At 35.0% G+C, this 25641-nt stretch overlaps 1 protein-coding gene across 2 annotated transcripts in view; it reads left to right on the top strand.

The window, feature by feature from the left end:
• The window catches only part of Epha3 (EPH receptor A3), a 288656-nt gene that overhangs the window by 215669 nt on the left and 47346 nt on the right, over nt 1-25641 (top strand). The window contains exons 6-9 of one of the 2 annotated variants that reach the window (XM_051191727.1): nt 16186-16310; nt 18150-18309; nt 23406-23508; nt 24575-24642. In XM_051191727.1, the coding sequence (XP_051047684.1) occupies nt 16186-16310; nt 18150-18309; nt 23406-23508; nt 24575-24642 (456 nt within the window). Of the gene's footprint in view, nt 1-16185; nt 16311-18146; nt 18310-23405; nt 23509-24574; nt 24643-25641 lie in introns of both variants that reach the window. The other variant, XM_051191726.1, reaches the window with a different exon arrangement.

The raw sequence follows: 25641 nt of genomic DNA, 5'->3' as shown, positions 1-25641 counted from the left end.
AAAACAAAAAAAAAAAACCCAAAACACTAACAATAACAACAATAAAACCACGAAAGATAACATTCCTTAGACTCAGTAGGAAGTAATGTTTTTCCAGGATATCACCTTGCCTAGCTAAACTGACATAAAAATAAATATTACAGACAGAAAACAATTTCACCTAGTGTTTCTAATTGTACAAAGCTGATCCATTGGTCATTTTGGGTTGCTCTTAGCCACGTAATTAAACCAGGTACTGCTGATTTTGATTTTCAATTTATGAAGAGAAGGGAAATCACAGAGACAATTAGTAAGTGTGGATAGCTTCAAAGTGTGTTCAAAAAATTTGTTTTATATCAAATGAATCATCATTTGACATGAGTCTCTCATTTAATATTCATTCAAATGCTATGGCTAGCATTTTCCTTGATGACTGGGACAGTTGCTGTGAGTGATAAATAAAACAAGTAGAATAACTTAACGTTTTACTCTCAAAAGGAGATATGTTACCTCATGTCACACAAGTAAAATATTTGAAAGTATAAAGAAATAGTTTCAGATGCAAAATCACCAACCATACACCTGCATAAAACTGCTTCATACGAAGGCTATTTGATCAAGTGCATGTACCTTGATTGAGAATTTATAGTTTGGGCCAGGTGGCGGTGGCACATGCCTTTAATCCCAGCACTCAGGAGACAGAGGCAGGTGGATCTCTGTGAGTTCAAGGCCAGCGCGGTCTACAAAAGCTAGTTTCATGACAGGCTCCAAAGCAATACAGAGAAACCCTGTCTTAAAAAACAAAACAAAACAACAAGAAAACAAACAAACAAACAAAGAACATACAGTTTTGTGTATTTCCTTATAATGTATCACTTTGTTTTTATATAATATTTCCTTTAAAAAATCCTCTTTATTCTTAACTTTCCAGTTAAAACATTCCTGACAAAGATTAAGAATCACACAATAAAATGTATTCATCCCTAGAGTGATTTTTTTATTAATTTCAACTCTTTGCATATCTCTTTACAGCAGAGAAATGTACAGACCTCTCTAAAGAGTATATCTCAATTCAGGCTTTTAAAATGGGCTTTTCCCAGTTGGATCTAATTGTATATATGTGCGAATGTATAGTCATCTTCGAAAGAGTACTTTTCAAGAAATGTTACTGACCATTTATAATTTATTTGTAGCCATTTGTATAACAGTGACCTTGGGAAAGGTAACTACTTAATAAAAGCACAGAACATTATTTTCGTCATTATTCTCCACCAAGAATAAGCTTGCATACACTGCCCCACATGTTTGCATCTCTTAATTGGTAAAGCAAACTCTGGAAGTAGCAATTGTGGAGCAGACACATTGTTACAGAGCAGTCTTACTGCAGCAAGCAAAGCCCAGGGAGTTAGAAAAGGAAGATTGCTGCACGGCCCAGTTGTCTCCACTCCTAAGTGGCAGGTGTCTCCTTTGGTGAAATGTGTTAGACAGGTGAATACCAGATATCATCACCCTAGCTGTGAATGAGTCTTTCCCAAGAGAACCTGCTTCCCTGTCCTTTTGTCTGATTCCTAGTAGACTGTAATTTTCACTCACCATGTGAACTGACCGGAAAGATTTATTGTTACCTCACAGTCAGCGTTAGTCCAAGCTTCTATAGGTCAATTTCTACAGTGTGTTATACCAACGAGCAACATTCTTTCTTTCTTTTAGGCTTTGGACAGTGGAGGATATGACATTCAATGGTCTTAATCATCTTTAATAACGAAACTTCATTCTAAGTAAAATAGGATCTATTTCACTCTGTTATTATTATATGAAATATTTGTATTATAACATTAAGAAATTCCATATTATAGTATCATCCATAACAAATTTTTAATTAATTTTAAAGTAAAATATAAATGCATGCCATTTTAGAGTAAGGGAATTTAGACCCATTGTCATCTATGAAATGCTAAGCTAGCTACTTTCAGTTGCTTGGGATTTGGCAACACAGATCTCTCTCTCTCTCTCTCCCTCTCTCTCTCTTTCAGACACACACACACACACACATACACACACACACACACACACACACACACACACACACACACACCATTCTATATGTGCCCCCCAAAAGAGAACTTCAAAAATTTGGAACAAAAAACTTTTTGAGGGTTTGTAATGGTCAGGGCTTGGTCCATGTAGTGTGTAGTCTATAGAGCCCTCTGACAGTACAGACTTAAGAAGTGACTGTGTTATCCAGGAAAAGCAGTGAAATTCAAATATAAGGTATGATTGTCACACATGTGAGTACAATTTTCACCATAATCTATATACAGCACCTGTCTGTCATATGGGAAAGAAAGAGTTAATGATTTTTTTTCTTGGTTTCACACACAGGAAATTTCTTTTTAATATAATTGCATGCTGAGTATTTTTAACAGAAAGTGACCAGAATGCTGTGAAAGAGCCTAGGGATGCCATCAAAGCAAAGTGAAGTGAAGTTCAAGGGCTCAGAAGCTCTGTTCTCTGTAGTCTACATTTGCAAACAGTTCTGTCTGCTTGGTTTGCTGGGATGGTCTGCTTCTTGTTTGAGATCTGAACCTGTTGTTCTGATACATCTCAGCCATTCTCAGGGAATCCCAAGAATGGTCAATCACTGAGGCAGCCCTCTTTCTCTACTAGTACACTGCATTCTGAGCACCAAACAGGAGGTAAAAATGAGCCATTAGCTTCAGAATCTTAATTTTGAAGCAAACAAGGAAAAACAGAGACCTCTATGGGCAAAAGTATTACCATTATAGTCTAAATAATATCACAGATTCATTTATTCTACAGTACTCCCATTAATCAAATAGTTTTCAATATTATCAATATTATCTCTATTAAGTCAAGATCACAGTCCCAGTATGTGAACGTCTGTGATGTAGATGTGTGTGTGTGTGTTTAGTTTTCCTAAAGGTATTTGACTATGTGTTAAGCCTTCCCAATGATAGTTGGTGGCTACTGACCAGAAAAACCTAGATTAATTATCTTAAAAATCAAACAAGGCACTGTAACTCTCATCAACCCCCCCCCCCACCAAATATCTTCAATATTTTAGACTGTCTTAGTTTATATTCTCCAATAAATAGCTATTCTGAGGAAAATCTGAGAAACATCTCTTTACTGGTAAATGATTCCAGGAAACACAGGAGGAGCAGAACAAAACTAAAACAATGGGAGGAAGAGATTGTTGAAGGAAGAGTAACCGAGCATGGGCTCCCTGGAAAGATGCACAATGTTCATGAACTATGGGTATGAGTAGAAAGCATGAGTATTTTAGTTATCATAGTCAAAAGGTAGCTGTGCTGCTTGTGTACAGACTCTGTAATTCACCCAAAGTGTAAAAAGTAATTAGAAAAATATTTGCTCCTACGACAATTAGACTAAACTGTGTAGGCAATGGTGGTGGCTCCAGGTAGAACATGATCATCAGTACAAGGGACTGTCAGCTGAAAATAGTTGCTGTAGATTCAGTTCCAAAGGAAGACTATTGCCTTCATCAACATTGTAAGTTCATTGGCTGTGCCAAATGGGTTGGAGGACTTCAATCCCATCAAAGGTTAACTACAACAAAGACAGAGCTCCCATGCACACAGTGTCTCAATTCTAGTACGGAGAATCTTCTGTGTTTCTTAAAGACAACTCTCCACTGGAGTTTTACATCATCTTATTTATTTCACTTTCATAACACCTCTCCTGGAAAAGGCATGAAAGCTCTTCAGGAATAAAATCATTTTATCTTGTATACTTTAATGGTTGTGAGGAAGCAGAAAAATACGAGAATGTACAAAATGATACTATGAGGACTCCTAATATTAGCTAATGCTGTTGCTACATTGAATGAAATGGAAAACTCTTCCTTTTCAAATATCCTCTTTGAGAACGAATGGGATATTTCATTGATTTCATAGAAGGAAAATCTCAGAAAAGGAGAAGAGTACAGAGTATATGATTTTCTTTTTTCAGTTTCATGATGGCTCCTATGTTTTGTGTTTCAGTTTTATTAAATACTTGTTCCCATCAAATTTTTAAAATTGTATATTTAGATTTACATTTATATAGTGAGTCCAACCATACTATTTTGGGACTTTATAACTTTGAAAGGGTGTATTTCCATATCATAAAATCCACCAATGTCATGGGTAGAACATTGTGATTTTAGAAAATTTACTGATGAATGCATCAACTCCTTAAACTGGTTTTAGAGTGTTTTCACCTTTATTGAGCAATGACAGTGAGATCATAATTATACCTCCTAATATTTAAAATTATAAGTATCAATCAATAATCTCATGGAATGTACATTTTCATCAATAAAACAAATTAAATTTACTTCACAAGCTGAAAAATAGAGGTTTAGATATTTTCCAAACATTAACTAAAATGAAATGTTTTCCTGATAAGCCTCAAGACCATACAGGGTCATATTACTGTATGTCAGCTAGTGAAGATTTTGTGTTAATTATTGGAGTAAGAATCTCAAGTACTTATTCTGAAATATAAGCCAAAATTGAAAAGAAACAAGTATTACTATAGTTGTATCCACATAATTTTCCTTTTAGTTTTACTCATGCAATCCAAAAATGGAACAACTTCAGGCAATTTTCTCTAATGTGCTAAAATTTTTATGGTGTTGAGAAAAACTAATATGCTCCAGCTCTCAAAATCCTAAGGTCAGTTATATGCAGTACTCATAATTTGAAAAATGTGCACCAGTGCATTTCCTTCATTTGGATGTGCTCAAGAACAAGAATTGCTTCAGCATTCATGGCTGTGTAAAAGATACTTACCATTTTTAAAAAAAGTAATCCTATTCCTGGTAGTAAAGTCAAGTCATAGGCATCGTGAATATTAACAGCGGGTAGTTTGTCTTTGCAATTTCTCCAGTCCTGTTTTTTTCATGGGTTCTCAAAGCTCTCTGCTCATGAGGAATAACTGTTTGCATTCTTTGATTGAGTGATGAGGGTCAGAGAAAGAAGAAATTTATTTGGGACAAAATGCGGTTTGGAAGTATTACTGCATGCTGACACAAAGCAAACTTGGCGAGCCAGAAAAGACATTTTGCAGGCACAATAGCTTTTGAAAACAGCAAGTCTCTGCTGGTGTTCATCTCAGTTGTATAAACTTGCAAACATGTCCAAATCAGCTTATTTCCCACCTGCTTCTTTCAGAAAAATAGACTAGAAGAAAATTAATAAGCATGATCCCCTTTTAGCGTTTAATTTGTTATATTTGAATTGTAATTTGACAACAGGTTTGGAATGAATAGTTGGAATAGAAGGGTTCTTTCAGGTTGTAGGTGTCCAATGCACTCACCGTTGTTCCATTTGATTTAGTGTCATTTAAGATCATACCCATGTTTTAAATAAGCTAATGGCATCACAGTGACATGGAATTAGGGTTTGTCAGTAAGATGATTTTATGATATTCAAGATATTTAATGTTGTTTTCAGTCAGTAGCCTATTGACCTTTTTCTCTTTTTGGGTTATGTGCTGTCCTATTTGTCTTAGAGCAATGAGTATTCCTACATGTGAGTAAGTTGAATGCATCTCAGCTGGTGTCTAAAATCTGATTTCCAAATGTTCAGGCAGACTCCGAAGATTTCCTGTTATGGAAGGCTGGATTTTCTACCTCCCTAAAGGAAGGATTCCCAAGAGGCTTTTGCTCTCTGATGCAGTTAGAGTCCGATGTGCATGGAGGAGGGTTGCTTGGCTTACACAACAAGCCATATGGGCCAGACATCCACAAGCCGTGTGCTAAGAATATCTCCAATTATTCTTAATTTGTGTTTGCTTCCAGATATATGATGAATAATACTTAAACACACACACCTATGATTTCTATTGCATTTAAAATGGAAAAAAAGATAATGTACAATAAAAATTCATGACTCATAGAATAATGAAGAATTAAACAATAGTTCACTCATGTGTGCAAGATTTATAAGGAGCGTTATCATGCCTTCAAGAGTAAATATCTTTTGTTCTTACTTACCCAAGAATGTTGTGAAGTTGAATGAGGTTAGTGCAGGCTTACTGTTGGACCTGTGTGAATGAACATATTGCATGTGTCTATGTGCATGAATCAAACACTCACACTTCAATTATAGCTGGCAGTCTGTCCAGTGTGATACAATGCCCCCAAATCAGTTTGTCTATAGAGATAATGGAATAATTTATATTTAAAAAAATTTCCCACTTTGAAAATAAAAATATTCAGCTAAGTTTGAAAAAAAAAATTCTGATGTGATGCCTCAATTGTACTAACCAGGGGCTGGGTTGTTCAAGATGCATGTGTTAGGTTGTGATTTAGTGCCACCCTCTCATCCTAAATGTAATCCAAATAAATTCCTGGACCGTAACTATCAGAGACGCAGAAGCCTCCAAGGTAATAAGATTGTAAGTGTAGAAGCACCTATCCTTTAACTGGTGTGTGTTGTTGAAACCATATATTACCTTAGCTTTTATACAGGCTTTTAAGAACTTGGCTATAAATTAACATCAAAGACCCTGTAGCAAGAAAGTCTCTGATGGTCTGATTGTTTGTAGCCCCTCTGTGTTCTTAAGATGAAACCTAATCACCAGTGTTAGTAGGCAGGAAGATGATTAGGTTCTGAACATGGCTTTCACATGACTGGGATTACTGCCATGCGATGACTGGTAATGTTCAGGACAATTCATAAAGCTAGAAGGAAAGAGTTTGAATGCTTTGCCTCAAGGAAGCAATAACTACTTGAGGGTTCAGATACACCTAACATACTTTGTAAGTACTGTGAGGTAACTGATTTTACCAATGGAGTTCCCAGCCTATTTTAAGACAATGCACAATGCATTCATATACCAAAATATTACATCAACCAATAAATCTGTATTTTTTTTGTATGTGTAGAAGCAAAATTACGATAACATTTAAGTTATAACCAGTAATAAGTTTGCTCTTCAAGTTCCCCAAAATATTTCATTCGTTGTGACATAGGGCCACAAGTAAGTGCATGAAGGTGGATCCACAGATAGATATGACACAGAGAACAGACAGAAGCATTGGGTAATTTCCATGTGGAAATCAAAGCAGAATAAACAGGAATGTGATTGGGTAGTTTAAATAGTTTGGGTAGACTCTGAGGACCAAGAATTGGCTTTGTCTTACCGTGTACATGACTGAGAGACTAGGACAGAGAGCAACTATTTGTTTGAATGTAAGAGGTAGATAAGGAATTTCACTGTCCTAGCTATTCATTTGCTTCCTGTAATCCACTAGTTCCAAAAGAAGCAGTTTTTTTTTCTGTAAAGAAAGACATGCAGCCAAAACATGAAGAATATATAAAATAATATTTCAGTTCTTGCAGTGATACACAGAAATGTGACTGTATAGTCTATAAATTTCACTTATGTCTAAATTGAGAAACTATTTATACACAAAAGTCTTGGCTGACCATAAAGGGGAAATGCCTGTGACAAACACACATACCTGAAAATGTCAAGATAGATTATTTCTTTCACTGTGGAGTATTTTCTGCTTCTGCTTTCTAGCCTATAGTCATAGTGTTAATCAGAGTTTAATTTTTTAAGACCAGAGTGTATTTACTCTAATTTCTAAACATAATGTGGTTTAATAAATGTAAATTATTCTATTCTTCTGAGTTGATGCTTCAGACTAGAAACCAAACACACAAGTAGATAGAGTTCTATTAACGATGTCTCACCGTAATCTTTAAAGTAGAAATAGTCTGAAAGTCTTTCTCACAACAAAAGTATGATTTAGTTATGCCTCTCAATTCTTCAGCTAATTCAGACATTGTGTCTTTTTTTTTTCCTGAGAAGCTCCATGCCGTGTCCCAGCTGCATCCAGAAACAAGCCATCTGTGCTGAGCTAGAATGTAGTAACTGCACCCCAATCATCATGATACAAAACAGAATAGGCATCCTAGCAGGCCTTAACACAAAACAAGCAGAGTAATAAAACCTCCGTGTGATTAGCCTGCTTCTAATCAGAATTGTCTTCTCAGTTTATTTGGGCTAAATTTCAAGTGATCGTGACCACTCCCCTCATCTCACTTCTTCACTAACGTCTAACAGCTCCCTTCCGGTGTCTTTGGGTGCCACCTATAATAAGAATAAAGCTTGTCTGCACCGAAAATTGTCACATGTTTGCCATTTTTTGCTAAGATTTCATGTTTACTTGCTTGATTGTTTTATTATTACTTCTTATTTGTTCACAACACTTAATTAAACAGATTTCCTTTATTAAAAATGCAAGCCCAGGTACTGTCTAGAGCAACCCAGCATTCGCTATGAACTTGGACTCTTCCAATTCGAACACAGAATTTTTTCTAAATATTAGCACTAGAAACCTATGAGCAAACAAAACGTTGCCTAATTTAGAATTCAACATTTGGCTACACTCAATGCTAAGTAGCATGTTTTGGACATTTGGAGATATTTAGAAACTTAATGGAGTAGGAGTTTCTCAAACTATTCTTGGCTTTATAAGAGGGAAGATTCTATTCCCTTCCTATGGGTTATTTTTATTTCCTTTGGAATGCATTTTTCTAACTTGGGGCTCAGATAAATACTTAGAATATAAAGCATATATTTTTAGATATAAAATAGTAAATACTGTATTTTAAACTTGAACTCAGAGATAAAGAACTATTTCTCTAGGAATTTGAGCATGTTACATATCGAGTGCAATGCATTTTTGAAACAATGGAAAACTATATAGACATACTAGAATTTCATTTGTTTTTTTGTTTAAAACAAAAGATAGTCAAATACACCCACAACCGTATACCTCCTAAGTAGAGCAAAAGCACATGCTGGAAACTGCTCAGACATTCCTCACAATCCCCACAGCCTTCAGTAACAACAACAACAACAACAAAACTATTCTCTTAGAACAGGTTTGCTGAACTTGAAATGACAGTCTATGGCCCTCCAATAAACCTAAAGAAAGAAGAAAATCACAGAAAATACCAGAAACATTTGTCTTAAACTATACTGATATTGCATGCATGTGTATATATATGTGTAGAAAATCTAGGATCCAAAAGTTTACAAAAGAGAACAGCTTTATCTGTTCTGGTTTGCATCAGTTGTTACATAGAAAATTTCTAACTATTGATATTAATCAACTTCAAATAGGAAATTCTTCCATATGAAAAGTTGTACTTAGAAACATTTATTTCATTGACTTTGTAAGGTTCATGGTAAGATGCTTATGATTCCATTAAAAAAAAAGGATGGTGTCAAATAATGGACAATTTTATATTCAAGGATGAATTTGAACATGAATTGAGAAAGTAAAAAGTATAACTTCAACTTCATGAATGTATGAAATCAAAAATTTTCAATTGGGTTGTTTCATATTTTGATGTTTATTTTCTTGAATTCTTTATATATTTTGGAGATCAGTCCTCTGTCAGATGTGGGATTGGTGAATAAATTTTGACTGTTGCCTACAGACTTTATAACTACCCTGAAATCTTTAAAATTCAGTAGTTAACACTTCTGGTGTTCATTAAATTTGTGAATCAGACCCGCAAATATCAATTACACCCTAATGGCCAGCATTAATGCATTTTCAATGCACTATAGCTTGGACTGTTTTCTCTCAATACCAATTATTTGGTTGAAAAAAAATAACTTTGCTTTTTACTGTAGAGTTCATGTTGCATTTTTTTCTATTCTAAGTATGTTTTAATTATACATTTGGTTTGAGTTTTGTTATTTTTAACACAGAGTGCTGAAGAAAATATATCTGTTAAAAGAACAGGACTCAAAATATGTTCTGTTTTCTATCTAAAGCTAAAAAAAAACTTGACTAGACTTGAGCAAGGCTGGTAATATGCTTGCCTATAAAGAAAGAATAATTATCATCTAGTGAGAAAGACATACATACATATATACATACATACATACATACATACATACATATCAGGTGTGTTGGCACTTCCCTTTAGTCAAGCCCTAGGAGGCTGAGGAAAGAGAATGCTAAGTTTGATCATACCTGAGGAAAAATTTCTGTAGATTACCCTTATTTATGATTTACTTCTCATGGTTTCAGTAGCCTGACATTAACGGTGGCTTGAAATATTAATGGAAAATTCCAGGAATAAACAATTCATAAGTGTTAAATCATTTATGATTCTGAGTGGTACGATGAAATGCCATGATAGCCCTCTCTGACCCACCTGGGATTTGAGTCATTTCTTTGCACAGCATCTTTATACCCTAACATGCCACAAGCTTGTTAGTTATATAGATGGTTCCATGGTTACCAAGTAGACTGCTTGAGGATCATGGAGCTTACTTGATTTAGAAAATTTCATTATAATTAATGTATCATTTTGCCTGATTTATAAAACTCTTCATAAATTTGCATGTAAAGTAAAAAAAATATACAATCTGTACAATAGTATTGTGTGTGGTTTCAGATGTCAGCTGAGAAGTTCAGCAAAGACAGTTGGCAAAAATGCTGACAAAGGAACACAGGATTGCCATTAAAACGTCATGTTTAAATAAAGAGCAATGAGTAAGAGAGCAGTTATATGAAGCCCTAAAGGAAGACTTAAGTTATGGTGGAATAAATTGTCTTACATACTGTGGGCTATATTTGTGAAATGGTTATGAACCCAAGAGTTTTCCCAAAGTCAGATATATATAGTACTGATCTGGGTTTTTATCTTGGAGCTTATTATCCCATAGCAATTAGGAACTACTTAACAGTTGAGCTTCTGAGATGTTGAAGAGTCAGGAAGTGGCTATTCCACTTCCTTTCTGTACTGACAGCTCATTAGAATGTACAGAAAGTGGACGTTCTGGAAATGGTGAGATGAAAAGCATTGAATCAAATATGGGGACTACGATAAACCTTGACCTAAAGCTGCAAAGCTAGAACTGAACTGAAAGACTATATGTCAGCCTTCAGAAAAAGGAGATGCTGATAATCCTGAAAAAGATACAAAGCCATATAATTTTAATACTACATTTGGGGGTACACCAAAAATAGCAACATGTGTGACCAAAGGGGCAACTCCAGAGACTGACAAGTTTACAGGGAAGTTGTGATGGGGTGGGATGATGGAGAACATTCAGCTATGAAATATTATGCTAAATCAAACCAAGGAGTGTTTCTGCATTTAATAGAAATGTTCACATCTGAGAAATACTGCAAAGGAAATGTTAAGTGGGCATTGTAATGAATGGTAAAGAACACTAAAGGAGTAAAGATTTGAAAGGCATGTCTGTCTCAAAATAAAAATCTTTCAACCATTCACTGCACACTATTTTCCCACAGAGATAATTTTTAAAAAGTCTTGGCTCACTTAGACAAGAAATACTGAGCTCCTTTTGTTATTACTTTAACTTGCACAAAGTCCTGACCACAGAGATACCTAAGAGGTTCATTAGAAATTCCCAAATCCAGAAAGAGGAAGGTCCCAATAAAAACAAACCACAAAAACAGATCTTTTGGGGGTTGCATTTTTAAATTCTTGACTTCCTGATTCTTAGAAAGGGCTGTATTTTAGCTACAGAAGAGTACATGCAGCTCCAAAAGCATTATAGTTCAAATGATGAACCCATCCCCCGAGTCAGCAGACTGGGCATGCACCCGTGTTCATCTTGTCTCATACAGGTCACAAGCAAAGCATGCCCCATCTCTTACAAAATAATTTCACACAAGAATCTTTTTCCACCTAGAAAAAACCCTTTTGGAACAATCCTGTTGTAACTCATTTTTCTGTTATTTCAGTAAGGGAGCCAGTGATATTGGTTACATTAACCATGAAAGTGTTGTCTTTCTTCTACAAATAATTAAAGAAAAACAAACTTTTAGAAACTGTTCTTTTCCACTTTTAGGCTAGGCCTCAACTGCAAAGTATAATGGATTATTATAGCTGCCTCTCTGTCACCTATCTGAATCCAAAATTTCATGTTGCTGATTCAATCAAAAAATAAAAAACAATTGCTTCTTTGCTATGGAAAAACATCCAGAGAAGCATTCAATCTCAAATTTCCATAAGCTTATGTCTCCTGAGAACACAGATTGATAAAACACTTTGATAGGAGCTTTTACCAGGCACATGCTACCAGAAAATGAAGGAAGAAAATATCTATTCATCCAGTCACCTGTTAAGACCACAGAAAATGAAGGAAGAAAATATCTATTCATCCAGTCACCTGTTAAGACCACAACAACTTTGGTTTTCATGGCTAAAAGCTATAAGAACCATGCACAAATCCACAGTGGCATGAGTTGAGAATTTACGACTACTCACATATAAATTCTGGAGAGCTTCATGGATGACAGCTAGTTGTATTTTCATTTGTTTGTTTTGTTGTTGTTTTCATTTCCCATAATTTTTATTATCAAGATAGTAAAAAGATGTGCACACTAGCTTGTGCTTTTATTCTTTAAAGAAACACTAATACAGTTGATATCAAATAGTTAGGTATATCATTGTTGTAATTACTTCCTTCTGTTTTGTTTTATAAAGTACTCACCTACTAGTTCTATCAAATAACAACAAAGTTAAAATCACATATTATTTCCTTGCAAGTACCAGTGAAAAAGTTTCATGTATCAAGACATGTTTTTTAGTAATGAAAAACTATCTTCAACTATTTCAAAAATTTCTCTACACCTGTCTTTTGTCTCAAAACATTATCAAGTTAATAAAAGTTGCCTATATAAGAGCTTATTAAAGTTATCATTATCCAGTCTGTCCTCTTAATGAGAGAATAACATTATCTTTTGTTTAAAATATGTTAAATACACATAGTTAAAATTCTATGCAAATTTATGAATGTGTTATCCAATAACTATTAGTTTGCCTACTCAACTCTTTAATTAGGAAAGCACGTAAGACTATAGGTAGAATCTTGGGCTTGGCACATATGAGGTGGCCACTCTACCACTGAGTAAATTTATCCTTAACTTCTGTTTATTCAGTTTTACTTAGGCATTTTTCTTCCTCAAATACAACAATAACCTTCATTGTTTTAAATGGCAATTTTGAAAAATGGAAGAATCAGAAGAAAGTTACTCAAACTGATTCTGTAATAGAGATGAAGTACTGTATTATTTATACAGATGAATTAATGGGTTTCTGAATATGTAACTAGCCATTAAGACAAGTCACCATTTTTACCTGAAAACTAAAGAAATATAATTTAACTGATTTTTTCATTAGTATTAAAAATTGTTTTAGAGCACATGAAGTATGGAAGAATTATAACAATATGTGAACTAAAAAGTGGTTTAAGAAATGTTAAAAAAATTGATAAAATATAGTGTCCATAAAATTTGTCTTCCTGCATTATTTTCTAATGTCTGATCATTATTTACAAGCAGAGAGAAAAACAATTTCTGTTAATTATTTATTAATTCTAAAATATTGATGAGCATCGTGCAAGAGTAATGAGCTTTCTGCTGGGGAACTGGGTTGAACTGCACCACAGTGCAGCCAGCAGAAGGGGCGTGTATTTAGAGAGCAGAACAAATGACTTCACAGGGGCCTAAAAGCAGCAATCAGAAAAGGTTCATTTAACATAGAGATGGCACAAGCTTCAAGCAATTGCCTCTACTTAAGTAAGTGTGGGATTACAAAAGGCTATTTATTACAGTCCAAAGGGGCCCTGCAGCTTGCTCCAAAGCCTTTGAAGAAATCCAACAGTTTCAAAGTCTTGCTCACTTCAGAAGCAGTAAAATTTGGGCAGACCCCAAAGTTGCCCTACAAATGCTTTTATTACAAAAAAGTTAATACAATCCTCATCCCACTTTTCCTGGGCTTGAATTATTTTCTCTCTCTGCTATTTACAAGGAACAATATTAGAACTGGTTATTTTCCAAAACTACCTTGACATGCATTTCAATCATATGAAATATAATATAGCTTCAGGATGATATGGAATTAAATGTAAGGCTTCTTGGACTTAGACAGAAAAGGTTTCAGCATTAAATTCTTTGTAATGCTCCGTAGGCAGCTATTAAAAATTACTGTGTCAAAAGATTTGCTTCAGCAGAGAAACTAGAGAAAATTCTCCATTGTTTGCGTCATAATTAAATGTGGTAACATGGACATTGAAGGCCATATATTTTTCTATTAGCACTTAAATTATAACTTTATTTTTGTATTAGGGTGGGTACCTAGAGAGAAAATAATTCTCAAAATTTCAACATAGCTGCTACCAATTTCAGCTGTAAATATTGAATATGTCTATGTCAATTATAATATAAATAACATATTTTGCTTGAAATTAACTTCAGGGAAGCAAAATGTAGGAGGCCAATTTGCCAATTAAAACAGAATATTGAATAGATGAAGAGTAGGCCTGAATGTAAATGACTTTAATTGGCATAAAAAGATAATTATTTGTTAATGAGGAAAAAAATAAAAATAAAATCAACTTATGCTTTCAATCAAAAATCAAAACCTACATTTTTCCTTAGCATAAAAATTTACATTTTCATTCCAAGCCATCTGGAATAGTGATGCTTTCATTAGAGCCCACATTAATATTGGTATCTTACAAACAAAAGAAAGAGGAGGGTGGAAATATATGGCAATGGATGCTAACTGAGGTAGCGATGACTAATGAAAGAAAAGTTTACTTTTAGGAAAGTAATAAAGATGAGAGGTAGGGACAGTTTTAATGAAATAATATAAAAGTTGGTTATAAAATGTGTCATGTGGTAACCACAAAAACATCTAATTAAGAGCCAAAATGTAACCTAGGGATGATCACTCCTGTGGGAAGGAAAATACATACATTTCAAACACTGCTTGATTTGTAAGAATTGCGAAGACTTTATAGTTTCTTTTATCATTTGTCAGTATAATTTCAATGGGTTGAAGAATCGAATGAAAGTTAAACCTGCCAGGGTATAACAACAGGAAAGTCCTGTATTTGTCTTTCTTGGGGGATTTTAAAAATATTATTTTGAAAAGTTAGAAGCAAATAAAATTGGTCCAGCATTTATTTAAATGTTATTCAAAGTATATGCAGAGGTAATCAATAAGTTGGTGAGGAAAAGTTTCCTTGTTGGAGTTAAGTGAACTCATAAATTAAAGAAGGAAAGTAAAAGAGTACGATTTCTGTAAGCCTGAATAGGCTTCTGGAAGAGTCTGATAAAAAGCTAAACATTGCTAAAAATAATTAAAGTTTGCTTCTTTCATAATTAAAGGACTCTGGCAGCTAATGTATCTAAAACTTGCTGAGCTTTTGCTTGGTGTTTATAATGCAGAGCAGTTTATTCCATAAGGGCAGAGGGCCATTACTTCCAGCAAGGTCCTTCAGTCATCTAGTGAATCAACACTTGCTATAAGTACCTGTATGGACAGAATAGAATATATTTTTCTTTTTAAAGAGAGAATTATAAGAAGGACATTTCTTCAAATATATTTCATCTTAAGTTAGAAAAGAAGATACCTGTATCATATCTGCCCTACATAGATGGGTTCCTATTGCTGTTTTACGATTTGCAAAACATATGTATTCTCACCATTAAAAAAGGCATTTTAAAATGTATCTGCATATCTAATATATATAGCAATCTATTTCTATTATTAAATTTTTTAAAGAAAGGAAAATTCTAAAGTAGAATATTGTTTCCTGAATATGTATTCATGAAATTTCTATTAGAAGTCGAGATCTGCTGTAATATGTTATGTATCATATTCAATGTATAATACACTAAATATTACCATTACCTATGGACATCATGGGACTCCTTGTACATAATGGATTCCAGTCCACTTCCAGAGTTGCACATGAAATGTTATCAATGAGAATGAGCTGAAAGAATCTGGCATTAATAACTTTGCAACATTATAACAAATAGGTAGTCCTGATGTTTAGTTCCATGTTTTAATACATCAAATATATTTCACTGCTTACATTATAGTAGCAGATTGAAAACATCTGCTCACTTGCCACTGGTCCACCAGCAGCACAAAATTTCAGCTCATTTTCTATAGGCTTTCACGTATCAGAGATGCAATCCAGCTGCTGGAGTAGCACAGGGGGCCAGATTAATACTCGAGAGCCTTGGAAATGGAAAAGTAAAAGGCCTTCTTGCCAAAGATTAGAACAATGAGAGGTTCCCTGTGATTGTTGCCTTCCCTGTGTGTTCTTACTCCACACCACTAACTCCCTCCTCCCTTTGTCTACTTACAGCTCCATCACCTGTCATGACCATTAAGAAAGATCGGACCTCCAGAAATAGTATTTCTTTATCTTGGCAAGAACCTGAGCATCCAAATGGAATTATCCTGGACTATGAGGTCAAATACTATGAAAAGGTGGGGGAAAAGGTGTTACAGGGTTGGACTGGGTAGAGGGAAACCCTATTATCTCATGAGTTATATACACTCTTTCAAATAACCCAGTGTTCTTGCTTGTGCATGGTACAGCCCTGTATATAATCTGGTCGCATGACCTTGCTGATTGTTAGGTATGAGAAATTTAGAAATCATCTTGTCAAGTCCTCCTTTTTCTACAGTGAATAGTAATATTAAAGACATCACTTCCAAATGTAATCCAGTTAGTAATGACAATAGACAGGGCATTTAAGTCTGTTCTCTTCAAAACTCCTGATAAGTTAACACGTTTATAGTTTTTTCATAAACAACTGATGCATATCATTTTTAAAAAATTAGGTAATATGGGAAAAATTTCTAGGCATTAAAAGATTTTGCATACATAAATTTAATATTTATCCATATATTAGGCACTTACAGCATGCAGGCATGAATTTTAAAATTATTCTCAAATAATCATTTTAAATGTTTTACTAAAACATTTACCACAAGATCTGTCTTCTTGCATGCTTACTTTGCTAATGGGAATAAACAGGGTCTGGTTCTGAGTATTACAGCAATGACTATGTAATAAGTAAATTAATGATGTAAAAGTAACTTCAACTCTGTTTATTAATATAGTACTTCAGATAGCATCTAATCATTATCTTCAGTTAATGAGCACTTGTAATTATGAGATAGAGAGATGGCTCATTTGGTAAACAGTTTGCTGTATAACCATGAGGGCCAGAGTTCAGATCCATAGTAACACATAAAAATCTGGGTGTAAATGTGTGCCAGGAATCCCTGAAGAACAGGAGAGTTGGATATAGCACGATGCCTAGGGACTGTTGTCAAGTTTATCTAGGCAATCAGTTAGGTTCATGTTCAGTGAGAAACCCTGTCTGAGGAATAAGGTGGCAAGCAATTGAGGAAGACAATCAATGTCAACCTTTGGCCTCTGCACAAACACCATCTCAAAGTAGAAGGAAATATCTGTTAAATTACAACTTGAGCATATTCAAGAAGTACAATAAACTTCTATGTGTATTCATTTTGTAAACAGTACTTGATGAAAGGAATTGTAATGTGCCCTATAAACCATGTAGAGCAGTGGTTCTAGACCTCCCTAATGTTGCAACCCTTTAATATAGTCCCTCATGTTGAGGTGAGCCCCAGCCTTAAAATTACTTCATCTTTACTTTATAACTGTAATTTTGCTACTATTATGAATCATAATGTAAATATATGGTATGCAGGATATCTGATATGTGAACCCCCCAAAGGGATAGTGACATCCAAGTTGAGAACCCTGCCTAGGAAAGGAAGCTGTGTTTACTTCTAGACTTTGATGTGAAGATATTCAAAATATTCATCTCTAATAAATTATAGTCAGATTAAATGTAAATATAGGTATACTGAGATAAACCATTTAAACTACTTAAATAGTATATTTTTGTTGTTTTTTTAAGGTTAATATAAGTTTTTCCTATTGGACATTCATGGGGTATTTCTCATCCACTTAACTCAGAAGAAGTATTGTATTTATAAGCTTAATCTTAGAATTACTTTAAAGTTGTATATAAGCTTTGATTTTATAATAGGTATAATTTCATATTAGCTAATTCAAAAGAGTGAAACCTAATTTTTCCCACTTTCAGTATAGGATGTAAATCATTCCATACAAATTAGGCTGATAATTTGTACCCAAATAACTAAATAAGTAACATTTCCTGTACTTTATGACATCTTATACTTTATGACAAAATTTTAGACTATCTACTATGATAACATTATGAAAGTTTGAGGCTAACATGGTTTTTTTTTCTTACTCCAAAGCAGGAACAAGAGACAAGTTATACCATTTTGAGGGCAAGGGGCACTAATGTGACTATCAATAGCCTCAAGCCAGATACGACTTACGTATTTCAAATTCGAGCTCGGACAGCAGCAGGATATGGAACCAACAGCCGCAAGTTTGAGTTTGAAACTAGTCCAGACTGTATGTATACTTTGGTTTACTATAAGAAGTGGGGTGTTGAAAACATTACAAAGTTCCTGATCAATTATTGTTAACATTAACCAAAAATCAACTATCCATTTCACTCAAAGATAGATAAAATTTGTCTAAAGTTGGCAAACATTTTCTCAGTAACTTTACTGTTTCTGAAATGTACATGTTTCTTGTTTTAAAAGTCTTCTGCTATAATAGAATTGTTCAAGGGTAGCAATCATTACTACAGTGCTAATAAAAATAAATATAACTGAAATCTTTATTTAACAGCATTACAAATGAGACTACAATTAGTTGAGAGACGACACGTGTGTGTAGGGGGGTGTATTAAGAGATTGAGATATACTTTAAAAATGTCTTTGCACAAAAGTAGTTTATTATGTTGATCAGATTCCATGGAACATAGAAATTTAATGAAATGGATCATTTTTATGAAAGACATGATTCATTATATTTCTAATGGATAGGCATCATTTTAAATACAGTAGAAAAACACATATGCCACTAACAGTTTCATATATCCAAAGCCACAGTTATGAAAATAGCCCTCAGAGGTGGGAAAGTTCCACCTTAGTTAGACCTGGATTATACTGAAAAGATTCACAAGGCCCAATACTCTACTGAAGAGAAACCTTGTAATCTCTTCTGACCATTCTAATTTTCCATTTTTCCTGGCACTTGCATTTTCTATTTTCTAAATATTTTTGTCCAACTGTAAAAATCACATTATTGCTGGTATGGTCATATATCCAAGCCTAGTAAAAATGCACAGGGCGAATAATATGATCTGAGACAGTTGGGCATCCTAATTTAATGGTGCTTAGGCTCACATCCTTGGATAATAATATCCATTTGCCTCCACGGATTCTGGAGTGTCCAGATAAATTGGTCTATGGCACATATATATGCTCCCACTATTTTGCTATGTCAAAACAACATCCTCCTTATTTAACCCTTTACTTTCTACAATAGTGCATTAGCAACGCCATGGATTAAAAGAAGTACACGCCAACTGGCCACCTGATAACAAATGGTCAGCCCCGAAAGCATACACACAAGTAACAATATATAAACTGAGCAGATTATATTTAAGAACATATATGTGTACATGCATGTAACAAGAATTCATGAAATTGAAAGAGAGCAAGGGATGAGGGGTGTGTATATGGGACACTTTGGAGGAAACACGGGAAAAGGAAATGATGTAAAGAAATTATAATCTCTAAAACAAAGGAAAAATGAGATATGATGAGAAAAAGTGGAGGATCTAAACTGTGGCAAAGTGCATTTGAATTGAATTGATGAGAAATATATTAGTTATCAATGACCTCAGTGTATAATATTAAATAGTCATTTATATCACTTATATATTACACTGATATAGTTAATTCAGGTATTTTTGTATCAAAATTCAACAACCAGCATGGTTTGATCTGATTGCAAATTTTAGATTACTTCTAGGAATAATGTACATTTGGAGCAGGGTTATTTGCAGAGAACTCATATCTTAAACCCATGACTGATAAGGGAAGAAGCAGAGCATTAGATCTCCATATCATTTGTTTTTCTGGCCTCAGTGAGCTATCTTAAATAAATTTGGTGACTTAAAATATCCAAAGAAATTTAAAATTATTGGTCACTAAAAATTACACTATACGAAGTGAAGAGTAGTGATTATATGTTTATTAGCATTATGAATCACAGGGTAAGCTGTTTTACTAGAGAACCACACATCTGTAGCCAGTGGACAGGAGGAATATATATAAATATATATACATATATGCATATATGTATATACATCAAGCAGATATGAAGATAAAATTTCAAGAGTAAGCCTTATGGAGCGGTACATGGAATGTCAAAGGTGGGATTCACTAGACATTTTTGGAAGCTATCAACCTAAGTTATTTACCTGTCATGTTGAAAAGAGGGCAAGAAGAAAGGGCTAGAGGGAAGGAAAACCACCTACATACAGGTTGGTCCTTCTCAACCACACCAAGAAGGAGCTGAAGAGTGTACATGACCCACTCCAGGAATCCTTTATTGGTTCTGCCAGATCCAGCACTCCTGTTCCTGTCGTGTTTAGAGGAGATGGTCTATCCCTGTAGATGACAGTATATACTACAGGTACAGTGGCTGTAGGCAGGGAGTTCACTGTCCTCTGTGCAATAGAGCAGCCTGAACTCACACTTCCCTCCTCCATCACCAGCACAGTGTTGTAAGCATTAGGAGGCTAAGGAGGCTAGATGCACTAGAAAAAGTGCTTCCCATTATTTATACTATGGTGTGACCTCTGGGAACACGCTAGTCTTTTTTGTCAGATTCACAGGAAACTCTAGGGAACACAAGGAACAGCTTACTCTGCCCTGGTTCTGATCTTGCACCATTTAACTGCTCCAAAGAAACATCTGGTTTTTTGTTTGTTTTATTTTAATGTTTCTCTTTTAATTGAAAATAAAGTTATTTTCATACAATATATTCTGATCACAATTTTCTCCTCCTCATTTTCTCCTGGAGTCTCCCTATTTCTGTCTTCTCTCTCTCTCTCTCAAACTTACAAGTAGAAAAAATGATAAAATGAACAAAACAAGAAGCACATACACACAGAAAGACATATATACACGCACATTAACGAAACCAAATAAAAACCCAAAACCCCACAAATTCAGAAACCACATTATATAAGTTAAAGACCAGTAAGATTAAAAAAAAGTTCAAAAAAAGCTATATGAGGCACTCTCCACCAAAAATACCTTTGTGTATGTTTTATGTTGGCCATCTACTGCTGGGCATGGTGTCTGATGTTAAATATGAGAACCACCTGTTTTGCAGAAAAGTTCCCAAACTTAGTTAGGCCAACTTAAAATTAAAGAGCTTCTGTTGGTATTTGATGAGATGACTTTTAATTTTAAAAACATTAGTGCTAGAAAGATGCCAGGTGACAGAGTTCAAGCAGAAGGTTTTTTTTTAATTAAGGGAAAGGGATCATAAAAAGGGATGGAGGCAGATCAGCCTCTAGGGACAGGAAAAGCAGGAGAGAGGTGAGAGAGATGGGGAGGGGTAGACAAAGGGACCAACAAAGAGGAAGAGAGAGAGAGAGAGAGAGAGGGAGGGAGAGAGGAATGGGAGGTGGGAGGGCCCTTTTAAAGGGAACACATTGAAGAGGCACAGGTGGTGCTCTTAGTGGCAGCAGCTGAGGGCATATCTTGTCAGAACTCCAAAGCAAGCCAGTAAAATGCCTAAATACTAACAATGACACTACTCGCAGTCTCTCCCTGTCTCTGTCTCTCTCTTTGTGTTTGCCTCTGTGTGTGTGTCTCTGTCTCTGTCTCATTCATTCTCTCTCTCTCTCTCTCCCTCTCTCTCTCTCTCTGTCTCTCTGTCTTTCCTTCTGATTCCATTTTCTCTTTTGAGTCAAGATTTCAACATGTGTTCAGTCAGCATTTTGCCAGCATAAGGATATGCCAATGTGAGTGTGCACAGTCCTTTCCTAGGATCTTTGAGCATTTTGAAAATCTTCAGATTAGGATGCTCATGAACTTTGTAACAGATTAAGTATGAGACTTAGTGTCCGAATATAAATGCCTGGTTTATAATTTGTATTCAATCCTGAAGATGTCAGGAACCAAGAGTTTGCATGTAAGGATAGTGTGGCAGGCAGACTGGTTTTGTAGAAGGAATATTTGAATGGTAAGGAAAATGAGAAGAAAGATGAACAAAGAGCAATTTTGAAATTCTATTTATAATCGAGAAGACACATGAGTCACAAAATGCCATATCAAGATTACTTGGAGACAAATTGGATGTGCGATGATCAGGAGTAAAATGAAGAAGATAATTCCCAGTTGCTTTCTTGATCTTACCTAACCTAGATGTATGGTCTGGAACCAGGATTGCCACCATTATCTGGGATCTCATAGGCAATTCCCGCAGTCTTATCCCTGGCTCCACAATGAACAACAGGAATATACTTCTTTCCTCAGTGATTTGTTGTTTACAGTACAGTTAGAGAAGTTGTGATGTTAGTCAAGACTCCATACATGTAATGGGGAAGGTAAATATTTGAGTCTGTGTACTCACACAGTCTCTATCAATGGTGCTCACTTCAACAAAACCTGTTATCCCCAAGTGTTTCTGTGTTCCAATGAGTATTTATTAACGAACACAGAAAATTGAAGTTCATCGAATTGTCAAATATAGCAAGATTTTGCTCTTTCCACCATAAAATTAAAACCCTTTTAGATGTGAGCCATATATTATTTGGATGATGAATAGATTAAAACCCTGTTTCAAAAAACAAACAAAACAAAAAAACACAAACAAACAAAATGTTATCTTCTTTCATCCACCATCTTTTGTAGTGAGGATTTTTATTTAATATCTAATAAATTATAGCCACTGTCGTTACATTACCATGCATTTGAAAACTGTTTCACAGCTGGAACTTGGTTCTCACTTGCCCCTTTTCCTCTGCCCTATCACTCTCTCTGATCCTCTGATAACTGCAAATCTTCAAACTGCATGAGTGTGAGTTTTATTAGACTTGCTTTGTATGTGAAAACACAAAGCATTTGTCCTTTGCCTGGGTAATTTCATTTTGTGCAATACAGTCTAACTTTGTCCATACTGCTGTAAATGAAATTTGCTTTGGTTGATAAATAGGCACATCAGGTACGAAGGATAATTTTTGCCAAAGTTCATCTGTCTACCTATTCACTGTGTTTGGCCGTAACTTCTGAATTATCCAGTGAGTTTCATGCCAATATGGATAGACTTAAAGCAGGCTACATATTTCATATGTAGACACTCGAGTAATGGTGATGTGAAAATAGAGTAATTTATTATTAAACCATGGCACGTTAATGAGAAGTTATGTACAAAAAATTATTAGAGGTGTGTCTTTTTTGGTTTGTTTGAACTCAGTGAATTACTGCTGTGTTATTTCTGACAGTTTCATTTTCACAATTAAAAAAAATACTACTTCTTAGATAAAAGCAGTGTGTAGGATGAATATATAGCCACTGCCATGTAGTCAATCATGGTGGTAATGGTTGTTCTTGTATTTATTTCCTTCAACCTCACAGCTTTCTCCATCTCCGGTGAAAATAGCCATGTGGTGATGATTGCCATTTCAGCAGCAGTGGCCATCATTGTCCTCACTGTTGTCATTTATGTCTTGATTGGGAGGTGAGTTTAGTTTTCTGAACTTGTGACCTTAACTATGACTGTCTCATTGCCCTGGGTTACTTTAGAATCTGTGTACTCCAAGAAGTCATTGAAAGAATTAGAATGCTTCTGTCTTAGCCTTCCTGTTTTTATTTTCATCCATCTTTCCTTTCACTTTTGTTTCTCAATTTCACCCTTTCCTTTCCTTCATCCAAAGCCCATCATATGCCTCTCCTTGTTCTCTGTCAAATTCATGTCCTCTTCTTTTCTTGTTGTTGAATGCATATATGAATATACATATTTACTCCCAAATATAACCTGTTCACTCTATACAGTGTTAACTCATATGTACGCTTTCGGTGCTAAGAGTTCGGTATTAAATAACCAGTTGGTGTGCTCCTCCCTCGGGAAGACTATTTCTCCAGCTTTTACCATTCCTTACTTGCTTGTACGATTTTTGTATAGGGTTGATGCCTCATAGGCTTTCCATTAGCTACTTGAGCGTGTCTATTGTTATTGTGCTTGTCTAGCTCATATTTAGGGAGTCATGTTGAGAATTTGGGTGTAGCTTCTGACATTACTCATACACGCTCACAACAATCACCCTGATCTCCATTAGTGCTTATCCTCACCCTCTAACACAAACCACTTCCCTTTTGACCCCCTCCTAGTTTCCACCTTCTTTTTCCAATTATCCCCTCATTCTTCAAATAACCCCAGATTTCCTTGACACTTTCTCACCCCAAACACTGGTAACTAGGCACAGTTCTAATCATTACCAACGGAGAGTTTACCCTTTATTCATTCCAACAGTAGTTGTTAAAAATACTATAAACACATTCTAATGCTATTATAAAAACTGAACTGGAGGTGTCTGCTCAGCGGGGAGGCAACTCTACATATCTCCTCATTAGGCAGTCTCCCAGGGTCCCCAGAAAAAGAGTCTTTCTGTAGAGGTCTTGAAAATAAAACACCAATAAGCTTTCACTAAATTATTGTTTCAGGGGAAAGGTTTATTTGAGGGGCTTTAAGTACTCTGAGCATGGATAGTGTATTTATGTATTTTCTTGCTTTCCTTTACTTCTAGGTTCTGTGGCTATCACAAGTCAAAACACAGTTCAGATGAGAAGCGGCTTCACTTTGGGAATGGGCACTGTGAGTTTTCAAACTTTGTTTTAACATTTCAGCGTTAGCAGTTGTTGATTTATGATAAGATAACCTCCCTTCAACAAAAAGAATTCTAGAGTAGTCATATGAAGGAAAATGCGCAAATTAAATTTACTTTAGAAAGAGGAGGAAACCCATGGCTCCACATTAAGCAATTCTCCCATGGCTACTTTACAGTATGCTTAAAGAGAAGAGTAACCTGTGGTTTATGTTCAAATAATGTCTGTCATGAGTCCTGAGAACCGCAAGGAGTGCTGCATGGCTCAAATGGAAATATATCTTCAACTTCTTCATTAGTAATTCTGTGCTGAAAACTAAATGAGAGCATTTTCCCTCTCTCGACTGCCAAGTAAATGTAAACAACCAACGTTTATGTGAAACGCCTTACTCCGTTTGTTCCACCAACCAGGAAAGGGCTTTTAGAATAAACTGTTTATTTTCAAATTATGTGCCATCCAATTGGTAAGAAAGACAAGGCTGTTTCATCTCATACCAACCAATTTAACCTCTAGTAATGGAAATATACTTTTAGGTAGCGAAATGTTTGCACCTCTGGTAAAATGTATCATTCTATGTGTCTCTTTTCCAAACCAGCTTCACTGGGGGGTTGGGGGGGGTGTTGCACACACTAATAAATGGCTTTCATAAGAGCTCATAGAAGTTAGAGAAAAGTCTACACTGATGCTCACTGGCTCTAAAATACCTTCATAGAACTAGCGAGGAAGTCTTGTAACAAACAACTACTTTAGCATGCACCTTTTAAAAGTGTCTTCAAATCAACAGGATGCTTCCTATCCACTACCATTCCTTTCAGCAAAATCCAATGCAAAAAAAAAAAAAAATATTTCTTATTTACATGTAGAAAGCAAATGACAGGTTGGGAAAAAAAGAAAAGAATGTTTATTAAAATTCAAATTTATGTATAGAAGCAGTACAAGAGTTTTCAGATGTAGTAGTTTTTATTCATATCATTGTGAGTTATAATAA

The sequence above is a fragment of the Phodopus roborovskii genome, unplaced genomic scaffold, assembly GCF_943737965.1.
Source record: "Phodopus roborovskii unplaced genomic scaffold, PHOROB, whole genome shotgun sequence".
Lineage (NCBI taxonomy): Eukaryota > Metazoa > Chordata > Mammalia > Rodentia > Cricetidae > Phodopus > Phodopus roborovskii.
The sequence above is the reverse complement of the archived record's forward strand: the minus strand, read 5'-3'. Positions and strand labels throughout refer to the sequence as shown.